Raw genomic sequence first — 20,951 nt, forward strand, 5'->3', positions numbered from 1 at the left:
GGTGCCCAAACGGAACCTTAACGGAATAGTCATGACTGTAGCAAAGTGGCGCAGGCGGCGTCAGAGGTCAACCTGTCAGGAGTGATGCAGTCTTTGACCGGACGGCCAGAGCTAAAGACTATTAGCTAGATTGCTGGCTGGCCGGCCGGCTGTTGCTCTCCATAAAGATCCATACATACATAGGCCAACGACGTACATGCACGCGCACTCACGCGCAGTAACCCGTCAGCAAAAGGCGCACACCCATCTCGCGCGTCTTCATTCCCACGCCTTGCTTTGCTTTCCATCTGCCAGCTGCATGCCAAGCGTGCACACCATCCCGCCTGCCGTCTCATACGTGCCTTTTTCAAATTTGTCCAAAAAATACAAACGGCAGGGACGCACAACACCTGGACGAATGCACACACCTGGAAGAGGGGCTCCTGGCCCAGAGCAAGCCGGGCCGCATCGATGCAAATGGTCGCAGTCAAACCCCAAACGTCGTATTCCTACAGATGTCCGTATTTCGCAAAGCAGTAGGGTGCAGTGAGCTGGCAGCAGTAGGCAGGGTACTTGGGGCAAGATGGCAGCTACATGGGTGGCTGGGAGCTCAAATTTTTACCTTAGGAAGTATTTAGGGTAGCTAGCTACGGGGGACATTTCGCATTCCAGCTAGCCGGTATTCACAGAGCCAATAGCGCTCGCCCTCCATCCTCCGCCACATGCAAACACACAGCCAGGTAAGATGCCGCCAGCTGCCCCCCTCCTGCTGTCCCCCTCTCGCTCACCCCGTACAAGAACGAATGTATCCGGTACTGGTGTTCACCCCAATGGATATCCCGGAAAGTGTGAACGGCGTCCTCAAACACCACGTCCTCGCCCAGCGTCCGGCTCGCTTCACCCTCCTCCAGGCCGCTGTCTGGACCTCCAGAGGCGCCCCTCTGCCCGCCCGCCGCCACCGCGGCCCCGCCATCTATGGCTAGCCAGCTCAGAGTCATGGGTCGCTTCGCTGCAGGGGCCTCTGCAGCCGCTGACGCCCCCGGACGGCCACGTCGTCCCCCGGCCTTGCTGCCGCTTGGGGTGTCGGTCGTGGTCTGAGGAGCTGCTGCTTGGAAGCCACTGAGAACCGAGGCCCCGCAGACCCGTGGGTCACTGAACTGTCCCAGGAACACCGCGAGCGGCACCGTGAACGCCGCCGCCACCTCGTGTGGGTTGGGCTCCGGAACCAGGTCGGCTGGCACCAGCGCCAGCACGGGAGTCACGCTGAGGTGGTGCTTTGAGAGCACGGGAGGCAGAGAGGTGATCACGGTGACGCGAGCGGGGTCCAAGCCAAGCTGTGGCGGCGGGGATACACGACATAGGGGGAATAAGAGACACCAAGGATGTGTGTAAGTACCAATGCAAGTGCAAAGCGCCCAGTGACTTCGCGCGGGGTCAGCTAATTCACGACTAATTCCATCAGCTGCATCACATAAACCCTAACATTTCGGACTGTTACGCGCGCAAATACACGACCGTGCCACCACGCACCTCTTCTTGGGCCTCTCGGAGAGCAGTCGCGGCGTCATCGACATCGCCTTCGTCACGCTTGCCTGTCAGGTGCGGGTGTTCGCTGACATGCATCCCAAAAAGAGAGAGAAAGAGAGAGAGAGTACTGAAAGGCACATGTTGGTTTATGTGTTGGTATGTATGTATATGTGTTTCTACGGTTCGAGTTTTGCATGGCCGTCTGTTCGGGTTTGCAAATGTGGCCGCATGGGGGCTACAGATGGGGACGAACGAATGAACACTGCCCCGAGTCTGAACCGCACTAACTTAGCCTCCAATCACACAGACCGCCCCTCAAGACTTGTTCGGCTAGTGGGCTCGCCTCACCAAGCCCATCCTAAATGCTTAAAAAGAACACACCATGCATCGTCAGAAACGAAAGTGTTCCTACATACCGCTCTCATGTTTCACGGCGATGATTCACGTCTCCCATCACACGCGCTCTCATCGCGCATATACATCTGTGCCCGTGTGTGTGTATGTGTGTGTATGTGTGCGTGTGTGTATGTGTGTGTGTGCTATAGGGAGCGTGGGCATGCACGTAGTGACTCAAACCAGGGGTAGTTGTGGCGTCGTACCTGAGGTGCGCTTACATACAAAACCATATCGGGTAGGGGGCCATGTATGTGGGGGCCTCATGGCACTGCCATAAGGGGATCGGTCCTACTACATGGTGATCTAACCATTGCCTGCTAGCGCCCCTACAGTACATATCTGCGGCGCTGCACGCGCTCACCGCCGGGCAGGCAAACCTCGCCGCGATGACTTTTGAGCTTAGCCGAGCGCTGCGTCAGTAACACACGCACCACGCCGCTCTGGTCCTCGAACAGCCCGACAAGTACCGCGGCAGCCCGGGCAGACACCTGCAAGCGAGTGGCGCAGCAGGGCAGACATACAGATATACGTACATATACGCACGTTGTGTACATTAGTGCATCATGTGATGCTGTCTTTTCTATGCCTACCTACCTACCTACCTACCTAGCTACACATACATACTAGTATTGATGTTTCGCTACAAGAGGTGTGGTACTTCGCAATATTCCTTACAGGGTCGAGAAGGAACTGACAACCGCAGGGCCTTTAACAGCTGCCTACATGCATACTTGTGTGCTTACAGCAGCTACACGGGCGCTGCCCGTCCGTGCAAAGCCAGCCGCCTGTCGTGTGCACGAAATCCCCAATAGATTAAAGGCCACAGACTTATGACTCCAGGCTCCTGAAACCCCAGTCCAACAGTTTCCCGGCACTCCTTACGTGCCAATTCATGTATGTACGTAATCACCATCATTATTTCTTGCCATTGCCCATGCACCGCTACGCAACCGTAACCGCTACGCATGTAACACACCGGCGGAAAGTTCCCCCGGGGCAGAGCCCGCAGCCGCTCCACCACTGCTGTGAGTCGCTGCTTGGGCGGCGGCCAAGCAGCACCACCGCTGCTTTCAACCCCACTTCCAGATCCACTGCCACCGCCGCCGCCTCCTTCATTGCCAGCGTTCGCGCTGCCGCCGCCGCCGCCACCTTCACTGTCGGTATTGGCCGTGCCACCACCCGCTTCACCACCAGTGCCGCCGCCGCACGTGCCGCCGGTGCTCTTCTCCAAAACGTCACCCCCAGCGCCTGCTACGCCGCCAGTGCTGCCACATGCACACGGCTCCAATACTGATTTGGCGTCCATCCCTGTACCGATGCTACTGCGATGACACTGGATGGTGTAGGCTCTACACACTGATGAAGTGTAGGCCTTCAATAGCGTGTTGGTGCGAGCCTGCAGGAGCCGCAGCCGGGTGTAGACGCCGACCGAAACGACGACCAAACCGGTAGTTGATGCTGCTGCAGCAGCCTTGCCAACGGATCCAACAAAAGGAGCCACCGCGAGCGCCGCCGCCGCCACCACCGGTGCCGCAACAACAGTCCTTGCTGTTGGAGAAGTAGCTGTTGGCCCACCGGCCTTGATTTCCAGGTGTGCGAATACAACAATGTCTCGTGCCCCACCCTTCCCGATCTGGCCCACACCCCCACAGTAGCAGCAGCAGTAGCAGCAGCAGTAGTAGCCGCAGTAACAGCAACAGCAGCAGTAGCAGCAATAGCAGTAGCAGTAGTAGCCGCAGTAACAGCACCAGCAGCAGTAGCAAGAATGGCAGCAGTTGCAGCAACAGTGGCAGCAGCTCACGCACAGAGAACACGAGCTGTGTGAGCACATTGCACACTGATTCAGAATGTTGGCTACAATTTTGAGTCTGCGCTGGCTAAGGTTTGCCCGCAACATGCACGTAAGGTGCGCAAGTTACATTTCGTGCTGTATAGATGGTGCGTTTTTACAAACTCTATGAGGCTGAACTGAGCCACCGGATGGGCACTGAGCCACTGAGGCACCATTACCTGGGCCTTAGCCTGCACAGACATCAACAGCAAGCCCTGTATGTCTGTGCGTAGGCCAGGGCCGAGGTAAGGATGCCTAAGTATGCGTGCCTGTGAGTTGATGCCCCAAATTAGTGAGCAACACTGATGCGACAGAGCGCTGCCAAGCGTTGGTCAATACGCCAACGCCTCGCTCTAGTTCTCGCACGAGACGTAAACACAACACCCGCCCTAGCGTGGCCTAACCCCCGGGCCCACCAGCCTCGAGGAGTGGAGCTTGGTATCGTTGTGGATGAAAGCCGATCCGACAGCCTTGCCTTTGGTTGCTGCAAAACAGCGGATGCACCTCGCCGATGACGGCTCGGAAGCGCCACACACGCAGCGAGCTGAAGCTGAATCTCTGCCAGCCCCACAAAGCTGTTAGTGAACGTTTAATGGCTTTTGGCTTGTCTATCCTTTCACCATGGCACAACCCGCCCGCTGGATAGCTAAACGGTTGTTGCTACTTACGCTTGGCAGGGTTACAGGTTATACCTGACAGTTTTTGGTAATGTACATCGATTAGGAATAGACCAGCTTTATCGAAAAATCATGTCTTTCACCAGCTTACGTGTCAACAGCCCATGCTGCTTCGTTGTTCTCCACCAGCTTGATTACTGCACTACGAGCAAGCTCTTACGGTTTCAAGTTCTAACAGTTGAAATCTGAAAGGATTTGCTTGCAACCAGCTCGTACCAGCTCGTACCTGCACAACGGACTCCGTTATTAACCAATCCTATTACGCTGAAGTGGGCGGTGAAAAAACATACCTACCCTATTCGTTGATGTTCCTTAATGTAAATGTTACTTCGTGGAGCGACCTGCTATGCTTGAATGAAGCTTATTGAGAAGCACGATACTGCCAACGTTGTGCGTGCATTCATCAGCCGCCACGCATTGTCACCCCCAAATCATCCATCACAGCTATCTTTCCATACGTGCGTGCCATACGTGCGTCCGGCGGCTCACTACCTATCTATACATGCCTACATATGTATTGCCTCCATAGCAGTAAACACATCTAACTGTTCAGTCAGTAACCACGCATTGCCCCTCCAATTTCCCCATCCTTTAGCAAATCTTTCTGGAATTGACGTACACCATGCAAAAGTAGTATGTGTACCTCGTAGATAGGTGGCGTAGCCCGTGGAAACAATCTAAGCGTAAGCAAGCAAGTGAGCTGCTGTCCCCCGAAGCAACACAACAACGATCCAGGTGCATGCGTGCCGCGGCACAAGCACATACAGCCAACGAGTGGAAAGCCAGCAGACGCATTTGTTCCACGCGTCCCTCCAGCCCAGATGCAGCTGGGCGCCCGGAAAAGTGAGAGATAGAGAGAGCGCGAGCGATAGATCGATAGAGATAGAGAAATAGATAGAGCGAGCGATGGGGATGTGAGCGAGGGTTGGAGAGATCGACAGATCAAGCGATGGAGCAATGGAGCGATAGAGATAGACATATAGAGAAAAACAGAGAGAGAGAGAGAGAGAGAGAGAGGGAAACAGAGAGACAGAGAGAGATATTTAGGGCCACACTGAACATTCGGATCGTTATCACCTCCCTGCTACGTGCTTTACAAGGCACAAGCAGCAGCGCATCGCGCAAATGCCATCAGCCATCTGCTGCTGCTGCTGCTGCTGCTGCTGCTACACATATGTGTACTTCAACATCCCTCTAGCCCATCTCCTCCATATCATTAATGCAACGAGCGAAAACATGTACATAAGATGAAAACGCCAACCAACGATGCTACAGCAACTTTCTGCTACATACACGTCTATCTAGGTATTATCCGTCCGCATTCGTCGTCTCCCTAACACCTGCCTGCAATGGCGGCACCTCGCTCAAAATAGAATCAGTTCATCGGAGGTCAATTCAATAATGCAACAACGCAGGTAGCTACATAATCTCCAGCTAATGGTGAGGGCCCGTGATAATGGGCGAGCACTAGCTGGTTAATAAGTGCCAGTAGCCTGCATGCGGTTACCTAATCGTCCTGCACTAAACTACCAACTAACCCTGTATGTGGATGATGGCATCAGAGTCTTTGGTATGTATGTATGTACATTATTCCCGGCTACCTACCTACCTAGGTAGTGCAAAAGTAGAGCGAGGGCAGCCAAAATAACAAACACGAATGCACTACTGCTGAGCAAGTGAGAGCGCAACGCCAGTAATAATCAGGGGGTCCAGGAAGCCTCACGCACTGGGCAGGTATGTCTTCGGTCCCGAACATGTGCGTGTGTGCATTGCTTGTAATGGACGGCTAAATGAAACACGGACACACATGCATTCTTTAAAGGCAAGTAATTGCTCCACTACGTGCATGTGCAACTAACTGCAGCTTAGCCGGAAAATGGACATGCCCGGCTCCCCCACATCATACCGTATGATGTGTGACACCGTAGAGCTTGAGCACTGGGGAAGCCGAGCACTTCTATATGCAGGGGTAGAGCGTGGTTGCAGCAAGCAAATATGCGTGGTACAGGTAAGAAAACGGGTAAGCGTGCATGCACGATTCGTCATTTATAATAGGCAAAGCTCGAGTTGTCCGTGCGGCTCATCATTCCGGCGCTCATCACCAGTCCTCGCCTCATGCGCCGTTATCGCCTAGATAGCCTGCTGCCCAGCCAGCCTACCCAGCCTCCGTCCCCATTCTCTTCGGACTGTGTATGAGTGAAACGGACGTCCGTCTCGTCGACGATTGAAGCCTATGATTTACATAGCATCATCCTGTCTCCAGCTCATGGGCCGCCATTCTGTGAACCCCACCATTCGCCAAAAGCATTGACCGTGCGGCCAGCTCGAGCTAGCTGCTGAGCCAATGCAAAGACCATCTGCGTGGATGGGTTCTGCTGCCCCTGAGGAAACCACTACTGGAGCTTGTCACAGGCCGTATTGATGCCATACGGATATCCTGCGTACAGACGAGAAGGCAGCGCAGTTGGGTAGCCTGGTAAGCTAAAACCTCTGCGCAAGTTGGTTGGCTGCCAGATACCAGCAGGCCACACACAAGACGTTATATGCAGAGCGGGCTGGGCCTGCAAGGTTTGGTGATCTTCAACGTTTGTGGCTCAAGGTTATTAGGAGGACCGACTCCAGGTTAATAAACCACATGCACTGAGAAATTGTGGGTACTGCCGCATGCTTAGCAGGGCGTGCATGCAGTTGGCAGCTCGCCGGCTGAGTTGGCGTGAATGATGGCATAAATTCTTGCACAAGGCCAGCTTACAACTGCAGCACCTGGCAGTGATGGGCGCCAGATACGGCATGCTGTCGCACATAAGGCCGCAGGAGTGTACGAGCAAACTTGTACGGCGGGTGCGTCTAGAGCGTAGGAAGCGAGTATGCTTTGCAGGTTTGAAAATTCGACACAAAAATGAAGGACGAGCCGATTTAGTGCGACAGGGTACTTCGTGCACGCCCAAATCCGGATGGACTTCTATCTTCGAGTGACGGTGCGCCTCCACATCCTTGGTCGGCATCCGCACACCATGCGCATGCATGAAAACACGATGTACTCTATCTATCAATCGCAGAGACACACACACACACACACACACACACACACACATACACACACACACACACGTTCGCACGCCCGCACGCAAGCAGATAACGATTTCAGAAATCCAGAGAGTACTTACGCACTGCTATGAACGCCACTCGTTGGATCGGCACATATGTATAGCTCCACCCGTTTCTTGAAGCAGTGTTGTTCTGGGGAGATTGCGAGACGAGGCCGGCAAAGGTGAAGCCCTCGGGGATCCCGTCCCAAACTGGCCGAGATGTGCATGAATCACCCAGGGAGAGCTGTGTGCCGTTGGCCGTCATCAGGAGGATACGCTCCACAGCTCCTCCAGCAGCAGCTGGCTGGCAACAGACACCGAAGCGTGTGATGCGCATGCCGGGGTCGGTAAGGTACCTGAAATATATTGTGTCCCTGGTCGAAGGAACGTACTGTCCATGCAATGGGCCCAACACTTGGCCGTTGCAATCATACGCTGATTGTGCTGTATTAAGCCCCAGAGAACCGAAGCCAGAGAGGCTGCGAATAGGGTAAATCTTCGCAAGGTACTCGTCGGAAGTGGTGACATAGTCTATACCGCTGTTCGCATTGCAGTATAAGTGGCTCACGTACGTGTCTGCAAGAACAACAGAGGAAGGGCGGAACAAAGCGAAACGTAACGCCCGCTTAAGTAGTATGACAGCTTCGGCTATAAAATTGAGTACTTATAGAGCATCACCTATTTTTTCAGGGCTATTTATTAAACCACAGCACGATCCAAAGACTACTTCTAATTCTGTATCATATACGATTTATTTTTCGGTCTTAAGTATATCCTGCTTAAAAGAAACTTTTGCATGCGGGTCCTGCATACGTAGCACAATACATGCATATGCATGTTGCTTTGCCGTGCCGAGGATGGATGAATTAATCACTGACGCACGAGCAGCAAGCAAGTGTATTTGCAAATTAGTGCAACACGACGTACGAACCTGTGCTGACGATGGGTGGTGGCGGTGGCGGCGGCGGTGGAGGGCTTGGCATAGGGGGGCATGGACCTACTGCGTTAGTGACAATCGATGGATCCCGATAACCTGCGGGCATCCGAGCAACCGGAAACAACAGATATTAATAAGACAGCAGTTATAATTGGAAAGCAGTTCTCCATCCGCAGTTGAGTCCCAAGGGATACTAGTCGGTTAAGTAACGTCTGTTAAATTGAGGTTCTCTTCTTTTCTATACCGTGAATCTATATACGATCTATTTCTCGGTCCTACCTATCTAATGCTCGATAACCCTGCCTATAGACCATAAAAAACATGTTATCCGACGTAATTGTCAACCAAAGGCAACTTCCAGCCCGCACACAGAGAAATGCTAGCCGCGGTGTATGAAGGTACAGCACGCACAGCACGCACACCGATGTACGTATCAGCGACTCCGTGCATGGCTTGTGGACGATCCACCTACCCACCTACCCACCTACCCAAAACCCCAACTTCTTAGTCAGGTATACATGGTATGCGGCCAGCAGCTGATGACACCATTGTGGACCACACCTGGTTGTTTGGGGTCTCCGTCTGCATCCCCATCACTTCCGTTTGACCAACCAGCTGCAGCGCTAAAGTCCAAATACAATACGCTCACACCTATGTACAGCTTCCCGCACATCCACTCCACATACAAACACTAAAGCACGTGTGATTTGTGTATGGAGTTAAAAGTACTCACGTACGCTTATAAACGCGACCCGGTGGATAAACTGGTCGGAGCCATCGGCTGGTGACATTGTTGCCAGGCCGGCGAAGTAGAACCCGGAGCGAATATGGAACCACGGTTGCTGGACGCATTTACTCGTGCTGCCAATCTGAAGTGTGCCGATGTTGGTGACCATAATGATGGCCGCCGTTTGGTTGAATGCGGAGCCAGGCTCGGGGATAGCGCAGCACGCAGCAACTCGGAGGATGCCCCTCAGCATCGCCTCGCGCAAGTCCAGTTTATCGGTGTTCAGTGCAGGAGAGGTGGTGCCGTGCTGTGGACCCTGACGCCGGCCGCAGTCATAAGAGGATGACGCTGAGACGATGGAATTGCCGGAGGTTTGCCAGGCGATGGATTGGATGGGATACAGAGACGCCACGTATCGGTCTGTCTTTTGAAGGTATTGCACGCTGGGTTGGCCGCAAAAGAAATCGCTTAGCTCTGAGACCGTAGTAGCTGCAGCAGCCGGGGGACGAAAATGTTGGGGGTGAGCGAGCAGAGATTGAAAAAACATAGATGTATGGGGCAGCAGATAGATACTGGCCAATGTTCGTTACGTTGCAAAAGTACGCGTGCTCTTGGTAATGGTGCGAGTGCATTGAAGCGGCATAAGATCAGCGGCAACCGACGACCTGAAACACAATCATAAATAACTGCTGTGCGTTGGCGAGCCACGGATACGGAAGGCCCAAGACACATTCGCGTTCTTACTTTTAGATGCAGAGCAGTACTATACGTGTGCAGAGCTGAAGTTGACAGGGCCAGTATCATAACAGAACGTATGACTTACATGCCGATGGCGGTGGGGACGGAGCAAATCCGAGGGGCGGTACAGGATCCGGCGAAGAAGAAGGCGAAGGCGGACCTTGCTGTGTTGGTGGAGATGGAGGTGGCCGTGGTGGCTTTGGAGGACGAGGGGGCTGTGGAGATGGGGGCTCGGTTGGTTCCAGCGGCGAGGGGGAAGGTGGAAGCTGCGGTGCTGGAGATGGAGGTGGCCGTGGTGGCTTTGGGGGACGAGGAGGCTGTGATAACAGGGGTTGTACTGTGCGCGATGGCGAGGGGGGAAACAGAAGCTGCAGTGGTGATGGTGGTGGTGGTAGAGGAGGCGAATTTAGGGAAGATGGAGGCTGCGGTGCTGGAGATGGAGGTGGCCGTGGTGGCTTTGGAGGACGACTAGGCTTTGGAGGTGGCGGTTGTGTTGGTTGCAGCGGCGTGGGAGAAGGTGGAGGCTGCGGTGCTGGAGATGGAGGGGCCGTGGTGGCTTTGGAGGACGACTAGGCTTTGGAGGTGGCGGTTGTGTTGGTTGCAGCGGCGTGGGGAAGGTGGAGGCTGCGGTGCTGGAGATGGAGGTGGCCGTGGTGGCTTTGGAGGACGACTAGGCTTTGGAGGTGGCGGTTGTGTTGGTTGCAGCGGCGTGGGAGAAGGTGGAGGCTGCGGTGCTGGAGATGGAGGAGCTCGTGGTGGCTTTGGTGGACGACGAGGCTGTGGAGATGGGGGTTGTGTTGGTTGCAGCGGCGGGGGGGAAGGTGGAGGCTGCGGCGCTGGTGATGGTGGTGGCCGTGGTGGCTTTGGAGGACGAGGAGGCTGTGGAGATGGAGGTTGTGTTGGTTGCAGCGGCGTGGGAGAAGGTGGAGGCTGCGGTGCTGGAGATGGAGGAGGCCGTGGTGGCTTTGGAGGACGAGGGGGCTTTGGAGATGGCGGTTGTGTTGGTTGCAGCTGCGTGGGAGAAGGTGAAGGCTGCGGCCTGGTGATGGTGGTGGCCGTGGTGGCTTTGGAGGACGAGGAGGCTGTGGAGATGGGGGTTGTGTTGGTTGCAGCGGCGTGGGAGAAGGTGGAGGCTGCGGTGCTGGAGATGGAGGAGCCGTGGTGGCTTTGGAGGACGAGGGGGCTTTGGAGATGGCGGTTGTGTTGGTTGCAGCTGCGTGGGAGAAGGTGAAGGCTGCCATGGTGGTGGTGGAGGTGAATTTGCGGGAGTTGGAGGTGGCAGTGGTGGTGGTAATGGTGACAGGAAAGGAGGGGGTCGTTGAAATGGAGTTGGTTGTGGTGACGGCGGTACGTAAGGAAACTGCTTTGGTGGCGATGGCAGTGGCTGCGGTGGTGATGCGATAGGTGGAGATCGCTGTGATGGTTGTGGTGGCGATGGAAGTGTTGGCGGTCGTGCTGGTGCTGGTGGTGTCGGTGTTGGTGGGGGGGAAGGAGGTCGTTGCAGTAGTGTCGGTGGTGCTGGTGGTGTCGGTGTTGGTGGGGGGGAAGGAGGTCGTTGCAGTAGTGTCGGTGGTGCTGGTGGTGTCGGTGTTGGTGGAGGGGGAGGAGGTCGTTGCAGTGGTGTCGGTGGTGACGGTGGTGTCGGTGTTGGTGGGGGGGAAGGAGGTCGTTGCAGTAGTGTCGGTGGTGATGGTGGTGTCGGTGTTGGTGGAGGGGGAGGAGGTCGTTGCAGTGGTGTCGGTGGTGACGGTGGTGTCGGTGTTGGTGGGGTGGAAGGAGGTCGTTGTAGTGATTCTGGTGAAGGAGGTGGAGGTTGCGCTGGTACCGGTGACACCGGGGGCCTCGGAGGGGAAAAGGCCAGGGGTCCCAGATCACATGTCGACGCGTTCAGAACATCGACTGTGTACCCTGCGAGCACGCATGAAATCGTTTTCACAAAAGAGCCTTGCTCAGGATTAGAGCCACATCCACGACTTTGGTACAGGCTCAGAAGTAGCTAGTTACTCACATGCTGGTCTGGGTTGACACTACTGCAATTAGCGGTTTAAGGTCCTGGGTTCAATTCCTGGGTTCAATTCCTGGGGAGACCCCCGAATTAGTCGGGAGCGCGAGATTATGGCTAGCTGCTGAGATGTGGAGTTGAGGTCACAGTTGATGGACCAGATTCGCACGCTGGATTGGTGGCGATTGCCGAACCCTCTGTCTCTTCGGATGTTCGGGTGAATGGATGAGGAGGGGTCCCTGAAGGCTGGATCCGCCGCCTTGGACTTGCAGTTCGTATGGCGAAGTACAGTGTGGTAGTGGTGGATGGTGCTATATGGTGCTATAAGATGATCTAGAACTGACAGCGGCCCAGAAGCCTCCCACTCTGTAACATTACATTACATTACATTACATTACTCACATGCAGGGGGAATTAAACGGACAAGCAACCTAGCTAGCCATGTATGATGGTATGGGAACCGCTTAAGTAAAATGGAACGCGGGATATGTTATCTGCCATAACGTGGAAACCAATAGTCGTCTGCCTGCTGCTTCGAGCCGCAAGCCGGCAGAGGCATCATCCTAGGAATGCTGTGTAGCAGCTAAGATTTTGGATGTCTTATGCGAAAAAGCAAAGCATGCATGGGCATGCACCGGCGTGTTCTGTTTCTTTTGCTAGGATAGCCTATAGGCATGTCCAAATCTACGGACTCCGATACTTACGGGTAGCGATGAACATCAACTGCTGTATCCATGGTTCACTACTGCCGTTGGTAGCAGCCGACCTTGTCAGTAGACCGGAGAAAACGTAGCCCTCCGGGATGGCAACCCATGCCTGTGGTGTGGTGCACGAATCTCCTATGCTGAGCTCTGTGCCGTTGGCCGTCCGGAGCAGGATGCGCTGGGCAGCAAAGCCGTACTCTTTTGACGCGCAGCAAGTGCTGACGTGCGTAATGAACATCTTGGAATCGGTTAACTGTGACCGGAGGTCCAGGGAGATATTTCGCGTCGTCATTGTCGCGCTGTTATCACCGTGAATGGGGCCCTGGACTCGCCCATCGCAGCCATAGGTGGATACCGCAAACCGTAGTACCGCGTCTGCGTACCCGGACAGGGTTCGAATTGGGTTCACCTTGCTGACGTGTTCATCCGTGGTATTGGTGTACCCTTGACCGCTTGGGTAGCCGCAGAAACTGGGGCTCTTGAACACATCTGCAACGCACCGTGAGGGGGACGGGAAACAACAAGTGCTGCACTTTATTTCTTCTTTCCGGGTTGCGGCTTGTTCGTCCATGTACAGGTCATGATAGTGCGCCGTTAACACGACAGTCATGTATGCCTGGTGTAGCTGTAAGCGTTACATACCAAACAGCTTGCCCTGTAGTTTGCCAGGCACACATATTCCTTGTTCAATAAGATGTGGCTTACGATAATGGGCCATGCAAGGCGCATCGTCTGTGAAATGAAGGAGTGTCTATAAACCACCTATTTTCGTCATGACTTTATCCTATACCATGGCGGAATCCATAGACCATTCTATACCATGAATCTGTATGTATGACCTATTTCTCGGTCGTATGTATTATACGATGACCCCTGTCTATAGACAATAAACATTTTACCGACGAGTGCCGACGAATACATGAGCATTGTAGTAACTGGTACACAGTACGGCACACGTAACATCTACAAATACGCACTAAGCGCTTCATCAGATTCTCGAGAGGCCTTTTCAGCGGCCAGCTACTACACGCACACATACGCACATGCATGCATGCATGCATGCATGCATGTACACACAAACACAAACACACGCACACACACATATACATGCACACACACGCACACAAACACACCCACCCACAACAAGCACGCTTATTCCGTAGGGAATGAACGGTGTACAACACGCAAATGTATCGCATATCCTGTGTGTAAATGGCTGGTAGGCAGTGCACGCAGACTAACCATCAGCTCGGAGCGGCGGTGGCGGTGGCGGGGATCCTGTTGGCGGAGATGGCGGACATACTCCAGGGGCTCTTGCTCCTGGCGGATAACCTACAAGAGCGATGGCAGCATGTCAGCAGAACTCAACTACCATCGTGTCACTACATGGCTGGATTCGACTACATATTGTGCAGATGCGATCCGTATTTAGTAAAGTTCATCAGCAACAGCACCCCAACCCTGTCTAGGCAGGGCTGAAATCGTCCAGGACTGTGTGTATCGACAAGTGACGACATGCCCCTGAACGATAGTATGGAGAGTTAAACCTTAGCTATACGAGGGAGAGCCATGCAGGCTCTCCAGCCGGGCAGGTAGTAATGATAAAGATTGTTTTTAGGGAGCAAGCTGCCCCAGGGCCACACTATGGGCAACACCATTACGGCTCGTAAACCACAGTTGACAATCAGCCCAGCCCGCCAAGGGAGACTCAAAGTCTTGGGGTTATACTGCACACTAGCGGGTCTCACGAACTGAAAGCGGAGTCTGCTCGAGAGGAGAGCGGCTGCATCGGTAACCAGCGTTAAGGCATTAATGCCTTTGCACTTGCACACGTCATCGTGAAATGCTGCACAGAAGGGCGCCTCGTGGATAATACCGCAAACAAGGGATCATTAGCTTAGCCTACGCCAAGCAATGCATGTGCAGCTTATAGCGCCACCACTTTGATGGAACGGCCTCACGTAAGTTGGTTCCTTTGACTTACAGGCATTACGAGCATTACACGGCCGAATTCATGCCCTTCCATTTTCCACCTATGAATGCATGCACGAGAAATCACAAGATATAAACCCGCAGGTAAAACCTGTGCATAAATAAACACCTGTTGAGTGCGTGGATTCGCTGCGTGTGTGTCAGCTCTGGGCGTGTGTATAACTATTCACTTACGCACGGCAATAAAAGCGACGCGATGAACCCATTCGGCTCCTCTGTCCGCTGGTGACTGAGTGACGAGCCCAGCAAAGGTGTAGCCTTCAGGGATGTCGATCCATGGCGGGGTGTAGCTGCACGAACTAGCTGTGTCTCCGCTGCTGGCCATATCGTACTGCATGCCATTGGCAGCGCGCAGCATGACTTTGCTTGTGAAATTGTATTTGAAGTCCCGCGGAAGGTATGTACAACACGCGCTGAAGTGTGTAATGCGTGTCTTTGGGTCTGCCAGCTGCGACCGAAGTTCTAATACGGAGCGATTCGCTGATAGCATGTACGCTGCCACTCCGTGCTGGGGCCCTTGCCGTTGGCCGCAATCGTAGTAGGACAGCGCGGAGTAAAGGACGCCGCCTTCGGCTTGCCATGAAATGGACTCGATGGGGTAAGTGACCGCCAGGCTTACGTCTGATTTGGTCAGGTACTTGATGCCGGAGGTAAGCCCACAAAGGAAGGGACTGATGTACACATCTGCATAGAAGGCGTGAGTGCAAATAAGGTCGTGGTATTCGATGCGCATATGTGCACAAGCACTGGGGTACATACAGCAAGGGCGTGTTAGGCTGGATTGATTCTGATTCTGTTACTATGAATCCTGCACGCAAATGATAGGCTGAACTGCTCCCATTCATTTGCACAGCGTGAAGCGCTTACGTGTTACATAAGATATGCAGTAAAATAGAATAAAAATATATTATATTATATTATATTATATTATACTATATTATATTATATTATATTATATTATATTATATTATATTATATTATATTATATTATATTATATTATATTATATTATATTATATTATATTATATTATATTATATTATATTATATTATATTATATTATATTATATTATATTATATTATATTATATTATATTATATTATATTATATTATATTATATTATATTATATTATTTTATATTATATCCTATTCTATTCTTTATCATCGTCACCCACATACAAACGGTGCATGCACTTCCATACACGTATCACTTCAAAACGGCTGGTAAAGAATAAGCCGTCCGGAAACGATACGAACGGTAGAATGCACGTCACTCATACATAGATGAATCAAATCCACCGGGTTATTACCTATCATCCCCAATCACCATGGCCGGCAGCTGGTCCCTAGCTAGTTACTTAGGATGCCCGTGCACAAGCAGTGTTCAACCTGCTGGAAGCCCGCACTTCGTGTGCTGGCTGCTAATACGGTTGTGCCAGATGCGTTATCGATGCAAGCACCCATTCGCAGATCTGCTGACCTGAAGGCTCTATAGGCGGAAAGGGAGGAGGCGTAGGCGGTGCAGGTGGGCTGGGCGGTGTAGGCGGGTTGGGCGGGGTGGGTGGGTTGGGCGCCAAAGGCGGTGGCGACGGGGAAGGCATTGCAGGCGGGCTGGGCACAGAAGGGCGTCCAGCGACGACCTGTGGTATTGGACAGGTAGACTGCTGGCTATCTGTTTCCGCATCACATAGTCCAGCGGCGTTGGCGGTGGAATAACCTGTGTGCCAATATCCAGGGCAGACATACGCACAGACGTAGCATTTCACTGCCTGCACGGAGTAACTCTTAGCCGCGGGGAAGCGAGCCGCATTTGGCCTCGCCACAATGTGGCACAGTAAAAAGGTTGTACTGTGCCTAAGCTTTGTATGGGCCTCTACAACACACCTGTCGTCCCTGTCTTATCGTACAGGGCGCACGTGTATGGGGGCCCCCGATTCCATCATTGTGAGCATTATAAGCGCCATAACTAATAATCCTATGGTCGAGAAATATCGTGCATTCATGCGATCTATGGTAGGTGCGCGGAACCCCACACCATAATGTGCCTGTACCGCGAGCTAGCTAAGATGCCACTGCTGCCCGAGCTGTGCGTTTTGTGCGTGTCGGGTCTATGTGGCAGGGGTTTGGCCACATGCCAGGGTTTTGGAAGAATTGCAACACGAAGAGGGGTCGCAGGCGGATATCCGCGTGAATCTAGCTAGCTAATGGCGACTCCCAGCCCTACAACCTTTTCATCACCGGGTCGCGTCAGCACCTTGGAGTAATATTTCCTTTTCCTTCTAGACATTATCGCCAGGCTTTTCCCCTGATACTGCTGGTACTTACGCACTGCGACGAGCGCCACCCGATGCACCCAGTTGTCGCTGCCATCGGCGGGGGATTGCGTGACAAGGCCGGCAAAGGTGTATCCCGCGGGAACAGCCAGCTCCCGCTGCGGGGAAGTGCAGTTATCGCCAATCCGGAGGACAGTGCCGTTTGCCGTGCGCAGAGTGAGTTGTCGAACGGCGTTGCCCCAAGGCCCCTGGCCTGCGCAACATGCGCTCAAATGTGTGACACGCATGTTGGGATCTGACAGTTGTCGGCTCAAGTCCAAAAAGGTTACGCCATAGCCTCCGTGGATGGGGCTTTGATGAGGGCTGCTAATGTAGGAGGACACCACGAAATTGAGCACGGCGCTGGCACTGCCAATCATGGATTGGATGGCAAACGTCGCGCCGAGGCATGCATCCGTTGTGTTGGTGTAGTCTACACCCGAAGCGTACCCGCACAAGAAATCGCTCACAATTACATCTGTACGGACGACATACCGAGAGGGACGGGACATAGGGTCGTGAGATGTTCCTTCGCTACGTCATAGACCACATAGGCCACATGGTCCAAATGCATGCGCGTCATGCCGGATTCTTTTTAGGGCAGGCATAGAGGATGCCTTCCGAGGACCTTTTAGTGCACAGCTCTTCAAAAAGAGCTGCATACGGCAGGTCCAAACATTGCGATGCTCACCCACAAGTGTGCTCTCCTACATGTATTAATGGCTGCCGACTAACACCGTATCCATACCTAGGGTCCAAGGGTGGTCGCCAGCGTAATCTGCAGACATGGAGTGTATGGCTTTCGGCCCCGCTGTCCTACTTCCTCCCCTGGGTGCAAAGACCCACCCTCCTGAGGCTCCCGGTGTTACACAAGGTTGCAACTATCCCAACATTTTCATATGTTTCGGCGCGGGTATTAGCGGACTTAACCTTCACTGCATCCTATAGGAGGGGCCTTAATGCACTTCACCAGCCCACGAAGAACAAGCCAGTATTCCGAAAAAACGAGAAGAACAAAACAAAACAATTTTCGAACCTTGCATGGAAGGGGGTGGAGATGGAAATGTCGGTGGCGGTCGGTTAGCTTGTGGTACCGGTGATAAAGGGTTCGGTGGCAGTGCCGATGGCGGAACAGGGCTTGCTTGCATGGGCGGTGGCGATGGAGGGGTTGGAGAGGGTGGCTGGGGCGGGGTGGAAGGTGATGGGGGAGGGAAAGGCGGCGAGGGCGGAGGAGGGGTTGCTTGCTTTGGCGGTGGCGATGGAGGGGTTGTAGAAGGTGGCTGGGGCGGACTGGGAGGTGATGGGAGAGGGACAGGTGGCGAGGGCGGTGGAGGGCTTGCTTGCTTTGGCGCTGGCGATGGAGGGATTGTAGATGGTGGTTGTGGCGGACTGGGAGGTGATGGGGGAGGGACAGGAGGCGAGGGCGGTGGAGGGATTGCTTGCTTTGGCGGTGGCGATGGAGGTGTTGTAGAAGGTGGCTGGGGCGGACTGGGAGGTGATGGGGGAGGGACAGGAGGCGAGGGCGGTGGAGGGCTTGCTTGCTTTGGCGCTGGCGATGGAGGGATTGTAGATGGTGGTTGTGGCGGACTGGGAGGTGATGGCGGAGAGAAAGGAGGCGAGGGCGGTGGAGGGCTTGCTTGCTTTGGCGGTGGCGATGGAGGGGTTGGAGAGGGTGGCTGGGGCGGACTGCGAGGTGATGGGGGAGGGAAAGGAGGCGAGGGCGGTGGAGGGCTTGCTTGCTTTGGCGGTGGTGATGGAGGGATTGTAGATGGTGGTTGTGGCGGACTGGGAGGTGATGGGGGAGGGACAGGAGGCGAGGGCGGTGGAGGGGTTGCTTGCTTTGGCGGTGGCGATGGAGGTGTTAGAGAAGGTGGCTGGGGCGGGCTGGGAGGTGATGGGGGAGGGAAGGAGGCGAGGGCGGTGGAGGGCTTGCTTGCTTTGGCGGTTGCGATGGAGGAGTTGTAGATGGTGGTTGGGGAGGACTGGGAGGTGATGGCGGAGAGAAAGGAGGCGAGGGCGTGGGAGGGCTTGCTTGCTTTGGCGGTGGCAATGGAGGGATTTGAGAGGGTGGCTGGGGCGGACTGCGAGGTGATGGGGGAGGGAAAGGAGGCGAGGGCGGTGGAGGGCTTGCTTGCTTTGGCGGTGCCGATGGAGGGATGTAGATGGTGGTTGTGGCGGGCTTGGAGGGGTGGGGGAGGTTGTGGTGGGATGGCGGAGGAGGGATTGCCTGCTTTGGCGGTGGCGAGGAGGGACTTGTAGAAGGTGGCTGGGGCGGGATGGGGGGTGATGGGGGAGGGAAGGGAAGGGGGCGGTGGAGGGCTTGCTTGCTTTGGCGGTGGCGATGGAGGGGTTGGAGATGGTGGTTGGGGCGGACTGGGAGGTGATGGGGGAGGGAAAGGAGGCGAGGGCGGTGGAGGGCTTGCTTGCTTTGGCGGTGGCGATGGAGGGATTGTAGATGGTGGTTGTGGCGGACTGGGAGGTGATGGGGGAGGGACAAGGAGGCGAGGGCGGTGGAGGGATTGCTTGCTTTGGCGGTGGCGATGGAGGTGTTGTAGAAGGTGGCTGGGGCGGGCTGGGGGGTGATGGCGGAGGGAATGGAGGAGAGGGCGGTGGTAGGGGTTGCTTGCTTTGGCGGTTGCGATGGAGGGGTTGTAGATGGTGGTTGTGGCGGACTTGGAGGTGATGGCGGAGGGAATGGAGGCGAGGGCGGTGGAGGGCTTGCTTGCTTTGGTGTTGGCGATGGAGGTGATTTGAGAAGGTGGCTGGGGCGGGCTGGGAGGTGATGGGGGAGAGAATGGCGGCGAGGGCGGAGGAGGGCTTGCTTGCTTTGGCGGTGGCGATGGAGGTGTTGTAGAAGGTGGCTGGGGCGGGCTGGGAGGTGATGGGGGAGGGAAGGGAGGCGAGGGCGGTGGAGGGCTTGCTTGCTTTGGCGCTGGCGATGGAGGGGTTGTAGAAGGTGGTTGGGGAGGGCTGGGAGGTGATGGCGGAGGGAAAGGCGGCGAGGGCGGAGGAGGGGTTGCTTGCTTTGGCGGTGGCGATGGAGGGGTTGGAGAAGGTGGTTGTGGCGGACTGGGAGGTGATGGGGGAGAGAATGGAGGCGAGGGCGGAGGAGGAGTTGCTTGCTTTGGCGGTGGCGATGGAGGCGTTAGAGGAGGTGGCTGGGGCGGGCTGGGAGTTGATGGGGGAGGAAAAGGCGGCGAGGGCGGAGGAGGGGTTGCTTGCTTTGGCGGTGGCGATGGAGGGATTGTAGATGGTGGTTGTGGCGGACTGGGAGTTGATGGGGGAGGGAAAGGCGGCGAGGGCGGAGGAGGGCTTGCTTGCTTTGGCGGTGGCGATGGAGGGGTTGGAGGAGGTGGTTGTGGCGGGCTGGGAGGTGATGGGGGAGAGAATGGAGGCGAGGGCGGAGGAGGAATTGCCTGCTTTGGCGGTGGCGATGGAGGCGTTAGAGAAGGTGGCTGGGGCGGGCTGGGAGTTGATGGGGGAGTGGAAGGAGGTGAATACGGTGGAGGGGCTGCTTCCTTTGGCGGTTGCGATGGAGAAGTTGGGGAAGGTGGCTGGGGAGGTAATGGAGGTGATGGGGGAGGGACAATAGGCAAGGGCGGTGGAGGGCTTGCTTGCTTTGGCGGTGGCGATGGAGGTGTTGTAGAAGATGGCTGGGGCGGACTGGGAGGTGATGGGGGAGGAACAGGAGGCGAGGGCGGTGGAGGGATTGCTTGCTTTGGCGCTGGCGATGGAGGTGTTGTAGAAGGTGGTTGGGGTGGGCTGGGAGGTGATGGGGGAGGGAAAGGCGGCGAGGGCGGAGGAGGGGTTGCTTGCTTTGGCGGTGGCGATGGAGGGGTTGGAGAAGGTGGTTGTGGCGGACTGGGAGGTGATGGGGGAGAGAATGGAGGCGAGGGCGGAGGAGGAGTTGCTTGCTTTGGCGGTGGCGATGGAGGCGTTAGAGGAGGTGGCTGGGGCGGGCTGGGAGTTGATGGGGGAGGAAAAGGCGGCGAGGGCGGAGGAGGGGTTGCTTGCTTTGGCGGTGGCGATGGAGGGATTGTAG

General features: G+C 55.0%; 3 protein-coding genes across 3 annotated transcripts in view; 1 reads left to right on the forward strand and 2 right to left on the reverse strand.

The window, feature by feature from the left end:
- VOLCADRAFT_82382 (uncharacterized protein) overlaps positions 1–1,313 on the reverse strand; it is a 2,242-nt gene extending 929 nt beyond the window's left edge. The window contains exons 1-2 of the mRNA XM_002953638.1: positions 768–1,313; positions 408–488 (exon numbers count right to left, since the gene is read on the reverse strand). Coding sequence (XP_002953684.1) covers positions 408–488; positions 768–977 — 291 coding nt within the window. The 5' untranslated portion in view covers positions 978–1,313. The remainder of the gene's footprint in view (positions 1–407; positions 489–767) is intronic.
- A 9,126-nt stretch (positions 1,314–10,439) lies between these two features.
- VOLCADRAFT_94395 (uncharacterized protein) lies at positions 10,440–11,860 on the forward strand (the record flags this gene model as incomplete). The annotated part of the gene is made up of 4 exons (XM_002953550.1): positions 10,440–10,518; positions 10,607–10,943; positions 11,014–11,248; positions 11,306–11,860. 4 exons carry the CDS (start codon positions 10,440–10,442, stop codon positions 11,858–11,860), a joined length of 1,206 nt encoding a protein of 401 aa, XP_002953596.1.
- Positions 11,861–12,587: 727 nt separating this feature from the next.
- The window catches only part of VOLCADRAFT_94396 (uncharacterized protein), a gene marked incomplete at both ends in the record, with an annotated part of 22,757 nt that continues 14,393 nt past the window's right edge, over positions 12,588–20,951 (reverse strand). The window contains 8 exons of the mRNA XM_002953639.1: positions 12,588–13,096; positions 13,850–13,939; positions 14,774–15,345; positions 16,078–16,127; positions 16,927–17,387; positions 17,946–19,175; positions 19,284–19,381; positions 19,583–20,572. Coding sequence (XP_002953685.1) covers positions 12,588–13,096; positions 13,850–13,939; positions 14,774–15,345; positions 16,078–16,127; positions 16,927–17,387; positions 17,946–19,175; positions 19,284–19,381; positions 19,583–20,572 — 4,000 coding nt within the window. The remainder of the gene's footprint in view (positions 13,097–13,849; positions 13,940–14,773; positions 15,346–16,077; positions 16,128–16,926; positions 17,388–17,945; positions 19,176–19,283; positions 19,382–19,582; positions 20,573–20,951) is intronic.

The sequence above is a fragment of the Volvox carteri genome (genome assembly GCF_000143455.1).
Source record: "Volvox carteri f. nagariensis unplaced genomic scaffold VOLCAscaffold_37, whole genome shotgun sequence".
Classification (NCBI taxonomy): Eukaryota; Viridiplantae; Chlorophyta; class Chlorophyceae; order Chlamydomonadales; family Volvocaceae; genus Volvox; species Volvox carteri.